The sequence below is a fragment of the Podarcis muralis genome, chromosome 13 (genome assembly GCF_964188315.1).
Source record: "Podarcis muralis chromosome 13, rPodMur119.hap1.1, whole genome shotgun sequence".
Classification (NCBI taxonomy): Eukaryota; Metazoa; Chordata; class Lepidosauria; order Squamata; family Lacertidae; genus Podarcis; species Podarcis muralis.
This window is the reverse complement of record NC_135667.1, coordinates 16,138,287-16,151,578: the sequence shown is the minus strand read 5'-3', so window position 1 is coordinate 16,151,578 and position 13,292 is coordinate 16,138,287. Positions and strand designations below refer to the sequence as shown.

The window sequence follows — 13,292 nt, the reverse complement described above, 5'->3', positions numbered from 1 at the left end:
CCCTATTCTGACTGACTTGGCCTGCAGTTTCCCTCAGATACCCCTCTGAAGTTCCTTTTCCCTTTGCAGCTCACCCCTATTGAACGTTACGCCATGAACTTCCTGGAGGCATCTCTAGAGGACATCAGTCGGGAGGAGCTGAAGCAGGCAGAGGTAAGTTCTCTACCCCTGACTGGAAGCACCCCCTGCATAGTATCTTGTCAGGCAAGCACAGCTGGAGGGATGCTCTGCGACTGATTGGTTGCATCTGCCAGTTTGAAGTTGGTGAGCTCCTCAGTCGGATGGCAACTTTTTAAAGACAAACGCACAGCAATCTTTCATGGTCATGACACCAAGGCTCAGAAACTTGTAGGAGGAGCTTCTGTGGGTTGTTATTAGAAGTTACGGTGTTGCGTACTCAGTCTTATCAGGGAAGAAGATTACTCAGGCCTCTTAAGAGTCCTACTCTCTCTGGTGCCACTGAATGGACCAAGCCTGGTTGGCATCACTTGTTAAATCAGTAGTGGTTCCCCTTTGGCTGTCTATTAAGTTCCCTTCTCTGTTGTCCTTAGGAACAAGTAGAAGCTGCCCGCAAAGATATTGACCAGGCAAAGGATGAGGTAGTCTTCAAACTGCCAGAGGATGAGGATGAGAGCTATCTCGTTGAGGAAGGCACCAGCAAGAAGAGTAAGAAGTCCAAGGGTTCAAGCCGCACAGCCTCAGAGAGGACAGGCACCCGCATGAGTGAAAGGCTGCGTAGCACCCGCCTCCTGCTGCGGGATGGGGAGAGTGGAGATGGGGAATCCCCCCAAGCAAGACTACCCAATCTCCGGCATTCCCACATGGTGACGGATGAGGAAGACAATAGCCTGCCCCAAGTAGCTCAACACACGCGAGGGGCTGCTGTGCGCAGGGAGTTGGTGCGGGAGGAGAAGCCTGCCCAGGCTGCCCTGCACTCCCGCAGAACTTTGGCCCGCCGAGAGGAGCCCTGGACTAAGGCCCCAGTGACTGGGGAGAGGGTGCCGAAAACAGCTCCCCACAGGACTGAGGCTTCTGCTTCTGCTGACAGGGTTTTGAGAAATAATCCCCACAGGACAGAGACCTTGTCTGCTGCGGAGAAGTTGCTACCAGTTACTCCACAGAAGGCAGATTCAGGGACTGCAGGTGACAGGATGCTAAAAGGAACCTCTCCAAGGACAGAAACCCAGCCTGCTGGTGATCAGTTGCCACGAAGTGGCCCCCAGAGAATAGATACTGGCTTGGAGAAGGAGGTGAGACCAGGCCTGCAGAACCCCGAGAAACCCTGTGAGTTGGATAAACTCCCACCCAGCCCTCCTAGGTTAGAAGTACCAATAAATGAGGCACAACTCCTCCAGCTTCCTCCTCGGGCACTTGATGGAGAGGTGGCCAGTTTAAAAACAGTTTTAAAAGAGCAGGAAGAGAAAGAAAGTGCCCAGCTCAATCCATCAGCCCCTGAACCCCATGTTTCCAAGAATGTCCCAAATGTGGAAGTACCAGTCTTCCAGGCACAAGATGTGCTAGTGGCTGAGGAGAAGTTGTTGAGTACACAGTCACCACCTGGCACTGAGAAGGCTAGCCTTGAGGTTCCAGCAACTAAAGAGGAGGCACCAAGCGCAGTGAGTCTCCTTGCCACTGTGGAACTACCTAATGAGAAACAACCCGAGGCTGCTTGTGAGGTAGACCTACCATTGAGGGAGCAAAAGGAGAGCCTGCCAAGGTCAGAGGAAGAAGCAGACATGAGGACCTCTTGCAGTACTGTGGTACAAGAGTCACTGAACTCTGTATTTGAGGCACACAGGCCTGAGGTTCAAGGGGCAACACCTTCCGATGGTCCTGACAGAACAGCATCTAAGACATTCACCTCTAGAAGCCCAGAGGCCACTCCCCTGGAGTCCACAGTTAGTGCATCATCCAGGTTGGACAGTGAGACCCCTAAGATTGAGGTGCCTGTGCTTCCTTCCCTGGACCACTCCATGCCAGCTGCCGGCTCCCTTGTTCAACTGGAAGCTCCGCCCTGTGTCAAGGAGCCAAATGGTTTGGAGCAGGTTCCCAGAGCAGAAGACTTGCCATGTCCCACTTCAAGCCTCCTAGATGAGCCAGAGTCTGAGATTGCAGCTGGAGAGACTGTATTGCCAACACCAGAGGTCTCAAGCAGTGAAAGCCAGAGCCCCAAGGAGTCCCACAAGCAGGATCAAGGGGTTGTTGGGAAGAAGCTTCATGAAGAGGAGCACCAAAACAAAGAGGCCGAAATTCAGGCCACGTGCCTGCCAGCTGTCTCCTCACAGGCGAGTCCATCAGATACTGCTGTCTGCTCAGGAGCGCCATCTGCAGATGAGAGTCTGTCGCTGATTAAAACCCCTCGCCGTCGAACCAGTGCGGACGTGCAGATCCGGCAGAGCTGTCAGGACCAAGATGGCCCTGCCGCCAAAGTTTTGCGCAAGCTGCCAGGGCGGCTGGTCACAGTGGTGGAGGAGAAAGAGCTGATTCGGCGTCGCCGTAATCGCGTGCGCAAGTTGGATACTGCCAACAGCACCGTGGTGAGTCCCAGCAACAGCTCAGCTCAGAGCATGTCAGAGCCAGAGCCGCCCTCCCCTTCTGGCAAAGAGTTGCCATTGCTGCGAGACTTGCCTGCCCGTCGGAGAATCGAGCTGGAGAGCCGGGCAGCAGCTAAGGAGAGAGATGGTGGCCTAAGAGGAGAGGCGTACACTAGCCCTTCTGCTGAGCCTATGAAACGCAAGCGAGGGCGCCCCCCCAAGAACAAGTCCTCTGAGCAGCAGAGTCCAGGGCTGCTCCAGCCCCTCCCGGAGCCTGTCCAGGAGACCACCCCCCAGAGTCAGACCGCAGAGAAGAAGGTGCCCGAGACCCAGCCCCAAAGCAAGACCTCTGAGAAGAAGGTGCCCGAGACCCAGCCCCAAAGCAAGACCTCTGAGAAGAAGGTGCCCGAGACCCAGCCCCAAAGCAAGACCTCTGAGAAGAAGGTGCCCGAGACCCAGCCCCAAAGCAAGACCTCTGAGAAGAAGGTGCCCAAGACCCAGCTCAAAAGTAAGACGCTAAACAAGAAGGTGCCCCAGACGACCTCACCCAAGACTAAGTCTCCCAAGGGTAAAACTGAGAGTAGTGAGAACAACTCTCCTGTGGAAAAGCGACGCCGTGGCCGCCCCCCCAAGATACGGGAGGCCCTCGTTGTGTCTCCAAAGCCTTCTCATTCTGAAGTTCTGCCAGCCTCCTCTGCAAATCCTCTGGTCACAGAGCTACTCCCTAACGTGCAGGAGCAGCGGGACAAGTCCCCTAGGCCCACCCCTGTGGCAGAAGCAATACCTAAGATTCACGAATCGCTGGACTTGCATCCCAATCCCAATACAACGTCTATCTCAAAAGTATCCCCCAAGGCGCGGAACCGAATGCCTGTGCATCCCAAACCCACCTCCGTTTCTAAACCAGCTCCTAAGGCACGAGAACTGTTGGCCGCTCCCCCCAAGCCTGTTTCCAAATTCTCCGCAGGAGCGTGTGAGCCCCTTCCTACTCCCCCTAGAGCTGTCTCTGCAGCAGAAGCCTCCCCAGAGATTCAAGCGCTGCCTTCTCTGCCCCGACCACCCCGCCCCTCGCCCCAAGCTGCCCTCAGTTCCACAACTTCCGAGTCTCCGCCCAAGCGGAAGAGGGGTCGGCCCCCAAAGAACCCACCTTCCCCTCGTGTGGAGGCCGCACCACCTCCCACCTCACCCTCTGACCATGAGATCTCCACCGAGAAGAAGGAGACCCCGGCTCCCCCTGTCCGCAAGCGGCGACGGAGGAGGAGAAAGGATGAACTGGGCCCGTCGTTGCCGGGCGTCGGTCAGAGCTCCTCGGAGGGCGAGGACTCCCGGCCACTCACCAGGCTGGCTCTGCTCAAGCGCGAGGAAAAGCCAGAGTCTTGTGGCGAGGGGTTAGCGCAGCCCTCCCCAAAGCAGGCGCTCCCCGAGGGCGCTTCGTCTGCAGAGAGCAGCGCTTGGGAGCAGCCTTCTGGGGACACCCCCGCCCGCTCCACCCGCCTCCGGCCCGGCAGCCTCGTCCCACCACTGGAGCGCGAGACTCAGCGACGGAAACGCCGCTGCTTCCTGAAGGGCAGCCGGGTGAGCAACAGCCGCCAGTCACCTGCTCCCCAGGCCACCTCGGAGCAAGAGGGTGGGGAGTCCGAGTCCTCCCTGAGGTCCTCCTCTGAGTCGAGCAGCAACAAGTGCTCCCAACAGCCCAAGCGCCAGTGCTACGAGTCGGGCGGTGGGCGGGGCAGGGGGCGGGGGCGGGGTTGGCGCACTGGGAGCCCGGCTGACCGGATTCTCCGTAGCGCAGCCAAGCCCAGTGATGGCACCCGGCCGGCCTCCTCCCCCATCCCCACCAGGAAAACGGGCCCTGCTTCCATGCCCACCTCAGCGGGGGGAGGCTCTGGGGTGCTCTCTCCCTCCTGTGCTCCTTCTCCAGCCGCCCCGGTTACCTCTTCACTAAGTAACAGAGGCCGCAAGCCCAAGACGTGACCACAGCGCGAGAAGTTCTGCCGTCACTTCTCTGTGGGGGGTGGGCAATGGCCAGCTCTTCCTCGCACATACTGTAAGCAGTTTTAGCCCCCTGCCCCGCCCCACCCCTTGCTCTCGATCCTCCCGTTATCATGGAGGGCAGCCGATGGGGCTCACCTGTCCCCACACAGCTCCCTGCATTCCAGACTTGACTGTTAAGAGTACTACTTGGAGGGGGAGGTGGGGGAGGAGGGCAGCAGGCGTGGCTGCTCCCTCCCGGATGCTTTGTCTCAGAGCAGGGCGAGGGACACTCCTGCAGAAGTTGGCTAGCTCTGGATGTGTGGCTCAGCTGCCCCCTTGACAGAGCCAGCACTGTTCCCAATTAATTCTGCTACTTGCTGATCATGGAGTGGGGGGGGGGAGCAGCCCCATAGAGACGTGGCCCCCTGAGGGATGCTTCAGGGCTCCCGCTGCCACTGAATGGCCCCCGCAAAGTTCAGTACCACTTTGGGAAGCCTCCGTTCAGCCTTTCGTTAGGCACTTGCATCCTTTTTAAAATGAAAATCACATTTTGAGGCTCTTCATCCTTTCCCTCTGCCCCTTCCCCTCGAGAAACCCGCAGGGGATGCCCTCCTGATTTATAACACAATTAGCTCTTACTTTTTTAATGCCTCTGGGTTGGTTTTTAAATGACAGTGACCAAATGCTGGGTCCCCTTCTCTGGCTTTCCCTTTTGATTGTCGCCCTGTTTATTCCGTTCACAGCTTAGGGCCCTCTTGAGGCACAAGGAGGTAGCAGAGTTGACTCCGTGAAAAGGGGAAGGTTGTGCCCCCACGTTTTGCATTGCCACCAGGAGAGATGGTCTTATTTTTAATGATGTATATTGCAGCCTCACTGCTCCGAGGACTCTGTGGGCTTCTGAGTTGGATCAAATCCCTCTTCCCTTCCCTTCCTCTCTGTGTACAGCTCTCATTGTAAAATAGGTTCTTTTGAACATAATCTATGCAAAGGTTATTTTGTATAGGGGAGCACAACGTTCCCTCCCCTCCCCCACCGCAGTGGGATTGAGGGGTGGCAGTAGTTCTCTGGTTTGGGGGAAGGGGGTGCAGTTGGGGTGGAGGGGGAGGTGTTCCCATGGAGCTGTCTTTCCTACTGAAGCATGTTCAGAACTTGTACAGAAGACCGATGTAATCTTTCTTCAGAATAATGCTATGAATAAAGTGTTAAAAAAAGAAAAACCAACAGCACACCAAATGGGTCTGTAGAGTCTTTTTTTTAAAAAAGAAGACACTTCATGCTTCCTTTTCTGATTGTTTCAGTCTTCTTGGAGCAGGGATGGGGTACCTGTGGACCTCCCAATGTCTGTCTACAGTTTCCATCGTCCCTGACTCTTGAGCATCCTGACTAGGGCTGATAGGAGCTGGAGTCCAGGAACTTCTGGTGCCCCACCAGTGCCCTAGAACAGAGCTTTCCAAACTCTGTGTCGCAACACATTAGTGTGTTGGCTGCAGTGTGCAGATGTGTCGTCTGAATTCTTCTGGGGCTGGAAAGGGGTTAGTTTAACCTCTGGTTTGCTAATAAAACTGAATTACTGTGTAGCGAAATAATGCATGTCTAAAAAGTGTGTCAGCAACATGAAAAGTTTGGAAAGCTCTGCCTTAGAAGATCCAATGTTTGGTTCATGCACAATATTAGACCGTTGCATGAGCAAGCCTCAGGCTCTCACAGCCCCTCCCACTGCCCACACTTATATTCAAAAAGATAACTTCCCATTTAGTCTAAAACCAGCTTGTGTGCCATGACTGGCTTTTGAGAGGACGGGATTATCTTTTACCTCAGGGATGGGGGACCTGTGGTCTTTCAGAGATTATGGCCTCTGTCAGGGGTGACTCTTGGTCATGCTTGCAGAGGCTGACAGGAGCCAGAGGCAAGCAACACATGCAACAAATATAATTAATAGTAACAGCATTAGGAGGGCTACATCCCTGCTTTTATACACTGAGGCTCAGGACTAAAAAAATTCCAGGGTGGGAAAAATCACACTGAGCAGGTTGGCTGCTAAAAGCAGCACAGTCTTCTAGATGGCCTCTTTCAGCTCCTCTGTGAGAGCTCTCCAGTCTTCCTCCACTGTCAAGTGATGACAAGGTGGGGCACACCATTTTCTAAAAGCCATATACAGGGGTACCTCGCAAGACGAAATTAATTCGTTCAGCGAGTTTTGTCGTCTTGCGATTTTTTTCGTCTTGCGAAGCACGGTGTCGGGAAAGTTTTGGGAAAGCTTCAAAAATCACCAAAGTCTTTAAAAACCTTAAAAAAGGCTACCGCACCGCGTTCTATGAGTTGCTCCTCGAAGTCAAGTCGCAACTGTATTAACGGTGTTAAGAAAAAGGAAACAAACTTGCAAGACGTTTCCGTCTTGCGAAGCAAGCCCATAGGGAAAATCGTCTTGCGAAGCAGCTCAAAAAACAAAAAACCCTTTCGTCTAGCGAGTTTTTTGTCTTGCGAGGCATTCGTCTTGCGAGGTACCACTGTATGCAGAAGTTCAATGACTCAAAGGGGCAGGTATGGTAAAGTTAAAGGACCCCTGGACGGTTAGATCCAGTCAAGGACGACTGGGGTGTGTGCTCATCTCGCTTCAAGCCAAGGGAGCTGGCTATAGCTGTCAACTTTCAGATTTGAAAATAAGGGATCAGCAGCCTCACCTGTCCCGGGGACAGTCTACGGGATATCTAACAATTGTATTGGTTCGTGACAGAACACTGCTGGAATAAGGGAATTTCCCACAAAAAAACAGTTGCACTACAGCGGGAAACTGCTGGAATAAGGGAATTTCCCACAAAAACGGGAAGGTTGACAGCTATGGAGCTGGCATTTGTCCACATGCAGCTTTCCGGGTCATGTGGCCTGCATGACTAAACCTCTGGCACAATGGAACACCGTGACGTAAACCAGAGTGCACGGAAACTGTTTACCTTCCTGCTGCAGGGGTTCTTACTTGCGCTGTTGTGCTTTCAAAATGCTAGGTTGGCAGAAGCTGGGCCAGAGCAACGGGAGCTCACCCTGTTGGGCAGATTCAAACTGCCAACCTTCTGCTCGACAAGCCCAAGAGGCTTGGTGGTTTAGACCACAGCACCACCCGCGCCCCTCAGAGGGCATCCATCCTTATTTATTTTGTACTCTGGGTGAGGCATCCTCTTTGGTGCAAGAGCATTCGTACCAAAAGGAATGTTTTTTTGGGCTCTAACAGTGTTGATAGGGGTGAGGAAACTTAGGCATAGGGACCAAATGCAGTCCTCCAAGCCACTTGCCAAGCCTGTGGGACAATCCTTGGACTTTACCCCTCATTGACTCTGCTTTGCACCCCCTAAGTCTCTGACTGGCTGGAGTGTGTCCTCTGACTTTTAATGTCTCTTGATCGCTGGGGGAGAGAAGTCGCTCCCTCTTGGTTTTATACCTTTCAGGGAGCGGGGATTAATAGGGAGGCCTGTACTACCGCCACATGTTGGTGGAGAAGAGCTAGTTCCTTGCTATTGCAACATCTAGGTTTTTTTATCTAATCTGGAAAGTACCATGAGCAAGAATAGATTATCAAGGAGCCAGAAATGGGCCCAGGCAAGTCTAAACAAGGGCACGCCTCCGCTGAGGCACGGGGCAATTGCACAAAAGTTCCCACTGCCAGGCAATGCCACAAACAACGGGGGACCAGTTTGGTCACATTTTTGTAGCCAGCATCAGGAATGACACCTTCCGAAGCCAACAGTAACCAAGAGTAAACAATGAGTCAGTTGAAATATGACTTCCCGTTAACACTTTTTAGACCTTTTGATTCATTTTTGGCATATCCCTTTTCCATACAACAGTGTTTTGTGAAAAAGCAAGCGGCTGCATTCCTCTGAAACACACAGCCCACTTTGGGGCTAATATATGAGTGGCTGTAGAAATGAGAACCACCCTGGCAGTGGCCAAATGGGTACAGGTAATGCTAGAAAACAAGTCCTTAATTTAAACATACAGTCAAATCTCGGTTCCCAAATGTCTCCGTTTTGGAACGTTTCGGGTCCTGAACGCCGAAACCCGAAAGTAACTGCTCTGGTTTTCAAACTATTTTTGGAAGCCAAACAGTTTCTGATCCACATTTTTCATTTTTTCCCCCTTGACTGCAGCCAGCCCATTGATCCTCGGTTTTCGAACTTTTCGGAAGCTGAACAGTCTTCCGGAACGGGTTAAGTTTGAAAACCGAAGTTCCACTGTAGTTCCTCTGTGCTACAGTTGCTTAATTGTAATTACAATACTACAACTTTTAAAGGAAACATTTGTTCTTTTGGCAGGGGGTAGTGAGAGGGCTGGATGGGTCAGCCTTTCTTTTCTTACGCCCCTTTTGTCTTCTAAAAAGTGCCTTCAGGGGATCAAAATTTGAAATCTTGCAGAATCCAAGAGTTAAATCTGTACTTGGAAGTTAATGCAAAGTTCTCAGTTACGGTGAAATGAGATTCCTGTGTTATTTCAAAACCTACATGTGTAAACCAGCAGGTGCAAGCATTCTAGAGTTCTACAGTTTGGTTCTTAGCCATATTTACATGAGAGCAGAACTGGAGGCTGAGCTCACTTGAGCCTCAGAGCATGATGTGCTAGGCCTCAGACCTGAGGCATCTGAAGGACTGGCAAAGAAGAGTTGGAAAAGAGTCCATTTTGCTACTGAGGCACTGCATTCAGCTTTGCTATCTCTGTTAGGATAAAAGTTGGGGGGGGGACCAAAAAAACACCTGTGAAGGCTACAGTAAGTGTGTCCCACACTATATAGCTCTAAAATTGAAGTCAATGGGGCTAGACAACCAATATGTGGATGCAATATTGTATCGCCCCCTCTCTTCTTTTTTGGAAGCACTTAAAAGTCATAAAAATCTAGTTGTGATAGGTGTAAAAGTTAGGGGCGAAGGAACCCACAGTGCTAACTCGTGCCACTACATCCGTCCCTTTCCCAGAGACTGTGGATAATAATAATAATAATAATAATAATAATAATAATAATAATAATAATTTTATTTATACCCCGCCCATCTGGCTGGGTTTCCCCAGCCACTCTGGGTGGCTCCCAGCAGGTAATTTTGCCTACCTTGCCATTTCAGCTTGATCTCCCTTCAGCAGCTGAGGAGACCGCCCCTAGATTGCCTGCATTAATTGAAATTCCTGCTCTTAGGTTTCCCTGAACCGCAACCCAGTTAAGCTGAAGCACTAGCCTGTAGACAAAGAGGGAAGCAGAGTACGATCTCAGGAGGAATTGCAACCTGCATACCTGAGTCAGGTCCAACAACAGTGACCTCACCCAATAAAGAGTCTGGGACCCAGCCCAAAAAAGGTATAACCAAACAAACTGGGAGCTGCCAGGTGTGTATAAAAGTGTTTCTGAGAGGTGAGCTCCCAGCCTGCGGATGTTGGATTATTCTCAACATTTCTTCCTTCAGAAGAGCTGTACTGAAGACTGAGGAACTGAGACTTATATAAAGAGGATCACACCCTTTTGGCTTCAGGTTAATTAATTCTTGGGCGTTGCTACCTTATCATTTCTATAACACTTTCAGCTTGTGAAATATGTTTCTTTAAATTCCATGTTTCCTTTTGCAGTGGTGAGGTAGGGCGATAATACGCCCAGGTATTTTACACAAAGGAAACTTGAGGCCAAGAGCGAAAGTCACTTTCTCAGTGCTGTACAGAGAATTCACAGAAGAGGTGGGGTTTCAAACTCTCCATTAGCTATTTCAAGCTCCTGGCTTGGAATTTAGAAGCACAAATGTGGACTCAGATCATCACTGATCGTGGTGATAATTGAAACAGCAGAGAGAAAAGAGCAGGCAACTTTGTGTGTGCCAGTTGCTATGGAAGGAGAGCAGGAGCTCAAAAATGGGACCATTCAGCAAGATGCTGCAGAGACCATCGTGATGATCCCAGCAGACACCCAGGAGAAGGACATGCCTGCCAAGCCCCCTTCTTTTCATAAGCACAGACTGCGCAGTCTGGCCATATTTAGCATCATCTGTGGCTGCTCTTGCATCGGAGTCCTAGCACTGATCTATGCAACCAAGGTGAGTTACCTGCTGCTTTGACAAGGGATGCAGGTGGGTGGGACAAGGGATGCCCTTCCCCAAATGAATGAAAGTACAGTGCAGTATTTGGACCAGTTTCCTTTTTAGGAAAAAGAATTCCTGGAGGCTTAGGGAGGGGAAGCGGTTTCGATATTGATCATACTCAGAGCAGAGCCATTTAAATTAATGAACATGGCAAACTTGGATCCATTAAGTTCACTAGGTCCACTGTGAGTACACTTTGGTTAGAGAAAACCTTGTGCCTTTACAAACGTATTTACTGATCAGACGAAAATCCCTTGGGATCTTAACAGTTTCTGCCATTCTCTTGCCTTCCTTTCCAGATAAATAACTGTAGCTGTGCCTCCTGTGTCCTTGCAAGTGTGCTTTTTAAACAAAAACAAAATGGGCCCACAGATTGGCAGTTACAGGACAAATGGGCAGCTCAAAAATTCAAGGCATGCCAAAGTTATATTATGTTACGCGATGTAAAAGGTGACTGAGAACCAGTGATGTAGTATATCCAGGGTTGTCATGTCAATAAAACAAAGTGATAGATCCACATAATAAATGGGGTGTGTGAGAGAGAGATGTTTCCTGAGCACAGTATTGCAGTCGTGGGCAGGAGCCACCTCACTGCCCCACCCAGGCCAATATTTACTGCCTTTGAAGCTCCCACACATTCTTGTCACATGGTGAAACTGCAGCGAATGCTCTGTGAAGATGTGCAATCTGAAACCAAGAAATTGTTGCGTTCCATCTGGCAATGAGAGTCTGCTCCAGAGAACCCTTGGGGTTCCTCAACAAGGCCGGAGATGGTGGACGGGATTCCCTGAGAGGGCTTGCCACCACTACTGATCTTCTTCCCCTGCAATGTGTGGCCAGAAAGGGATGTTGGGGGGTGTTCTGAGCCATGCCATCCCTCTGACAGCCGAGCCACCCCACCTGGACTGTGAAAGGAGCCCTAATTCTCCAGCAAGGCAGGCATTCTGTAGCATAGGCCAGATGTTTCTGGGAGGTTGGCCCTTTGGAGTCAGCAGTATAATGGCAAATCCAGAAGTGCTGGGTCCCTTAATGAGAGTCGCAGCCATGCCCCTTCACATCCGTACGCCCCTTCTAAGATTATACAAGCTTAGTATATAGCCTTAATCTGGGTCAAGGCTACTAAGATCAAAGGTTGCAAGGAAATTTAGACCTGACACATATCGTCAAGATACACTGAGAAAGGTAAGTCCAGAGGAGGAGACCTAAAATGTAAGGATGTTTCTTTAAAATAAGTGGCATCAATAATCAGTTTCTCTCTCTTGGTTTTGTCCCATCCAGGCTAGTGAGAAGCAAAAGGCTGGTTCCCAGGTATCAGCGGCTGACTGGGCTCGGAGGTCCCAGAGATTGTCAGTCTTAAGTATCAGTGTCTGGGTGTCCCTTATCATTCTGGCGCCCGTGTCAGTGTACCTCATTTCCTACCTCTTAACTCAAGCCGAATGATGATGACCCTGAAGAACATATGACTTGGGACTTCCAGGATCATCTTCTCCTCTGGTTCCCACATACTTGCCCAGCTGGATTTAGCAGAAATGGGTATTATGTGGGTCTTTGTTATGTGCACCCTGGTCTGGTGAACTATTGTCAAAGCCTGCTTTGCGGAGGTCCTAGAAGAGAGGCTGTAGAAATGGAACGGCTTCTGCTGCAGACATCGGATCTCCGTGGCCTGCTTCTATGGACTCACCAGGATAAAACATATATCTGGTTGGCTACAGTGGAATACAGGATGCTGGACTAGAGGGCCCTTTGCTCTGAGCTGGGAGGCGCCTCTTCTTTAAGCTCTAGTGTAGCTGGGATGTGCCTGAGTTCTTCTTGAGGCAAAGTATGTGCTCTGTCCCTATTCAGGATTTGCTCCTGCATGTAGATGCTAGGATCCACTCCCTTGGGACCGAAGGATTTTGGAAACACAGGAACATCGTTTCTGCACTGTGCTGTGTTTCTTGCTTCCATCTTTTATTTATTTAATTTATTTTCAATAAGCATTTTTATTCTGCCCATCAATTATATATGCAAAAATACAAATAAACAGTTGCACTACAGCGATTTCATGGGGGTGGGTTGTTGTTGTGTTTGTTCCACTTGTCTCTTGGGTGGCCATTACAGGAGTAGGGCTGGAAGAAACAGATAAAACATTGGACTTGGGGTCTAGTGGCGGAATAGTTGAACTCCAACTATCATCAGCCCCAGTTGGGATGGCCATTGGTCAGGGATGATAGGAGTTGTAGTCCCATGGCCAGCGCAACAATGAGGTGACCTGAAGCGACCCACTTCTAGCAAGCTCCACAGAGGGCAGGAGATCCTGCCACTGCACCACCACTTATTTTCTTCCAGCTGCTGCCTCTGCCTGGCCTTGGTGGTTGGAGGTGGTTACAAATTCCCAGCACCCTTAACAAGCTATGGCTTCCATGGTTCTTTGCGGGAAGTCATCTGATTTAAAAATGCATTGACGTCGTGGGACAGATCCACGTGTGCTCTAAATGTGTGGGTCTGCCCCATCATGTCAGTGCCTATTTCCTTTACTCACATCCGCTCACCGGTAATGACCCACTCATGATGATGCTGAGCATGTTTAAGATGCAGCTATTCTCCAAGTGCAGGCAAGCTCATTGTGAGAGTAAACATTCCTTTAAACATTAACTTAAAAGGAAGCGAAATTGCCTTTCTCAGTTTATGAACCCACCCT

General features: G+C 50.7%; 2 protein-coding genes across 10 annotated transcripts in view; both read left to right on the top strand.

The window, feature by feature from the left end:
* Nucleotides 1–4,842, top strand: part of SRCAP (Snf2 related CREBBP activator protein) — a 31,759-nt gene extending 26,917 nt beyond the window's left edge. For all 8 annotated transcript variants that reach the window (XM_077916987.1, XM_028705044.2, XM_028705046.2 and 5 more), the window contains 2 exons: nt 70–153; nt 552–4,842. In XM_077916987.1, the coding sequence (XP_077773113.1) occupies nt 70–153; nt 552–4,508 (4,041 nt within the window). In that variant the 3' untranslated portion in view covers nt 4,509–4,842. The remainder of the gene's footprint in view (nt 1–69; nt 154–551) is intronic.
* A 4,710-nt stretch (nt 4,843–9,552) lies between these two features.
* On the top strand, nt 9,553–12,652 carry TMEM265 (transmembrane protein 265). 2 transcript variants are annotated; one of them, XM_077917000.1, is made up of 3 exons: nt 9,553–10,015; nt 10,110–10,567; nt 11,891–12,652. In XM_077917000.1, exons 2-3 carry the CDS (start codon nt 10,361–10,363, stop codon nt 12,050–12,052), a joined length of 369 nt encoding a protein of 122 aa, XP_077773126.1. In that variant the 5' UTR covers nt 9,553–10,015; nt 10,110–10,360; the 3' UTR covers nt 12,053–12,652. The 2 variants fall into 2 exon arrangements, with proteins under 2 accessions (XP_077773126.1, XP_028560949.2); XM_028705116.2 differs by having other exon boundaries at nt 9,553–10,567.
* Nucleotides 12,653–13,292: the final 640 nt, after the last annotated feature.

What these genes read in the sequence shown, in the direction of transcription:
- TMEM265 (XM_077917000.1), top strand. Translation starts at nt 10,361, where the DNA reads ATGGAAGGAGAGCAGGAGCTCAAAAATGGGACCATTCAGCAAGATGCT. An exon ending in CACTGATCTATGCAACCAAG is followed by an intron (nt 10,568 to 11,890) that starts GTGAGTTACCTG and finishes TGTCCCATCCAG; the next exon opens with GCTAGTGAGAAGCAAAAGGC.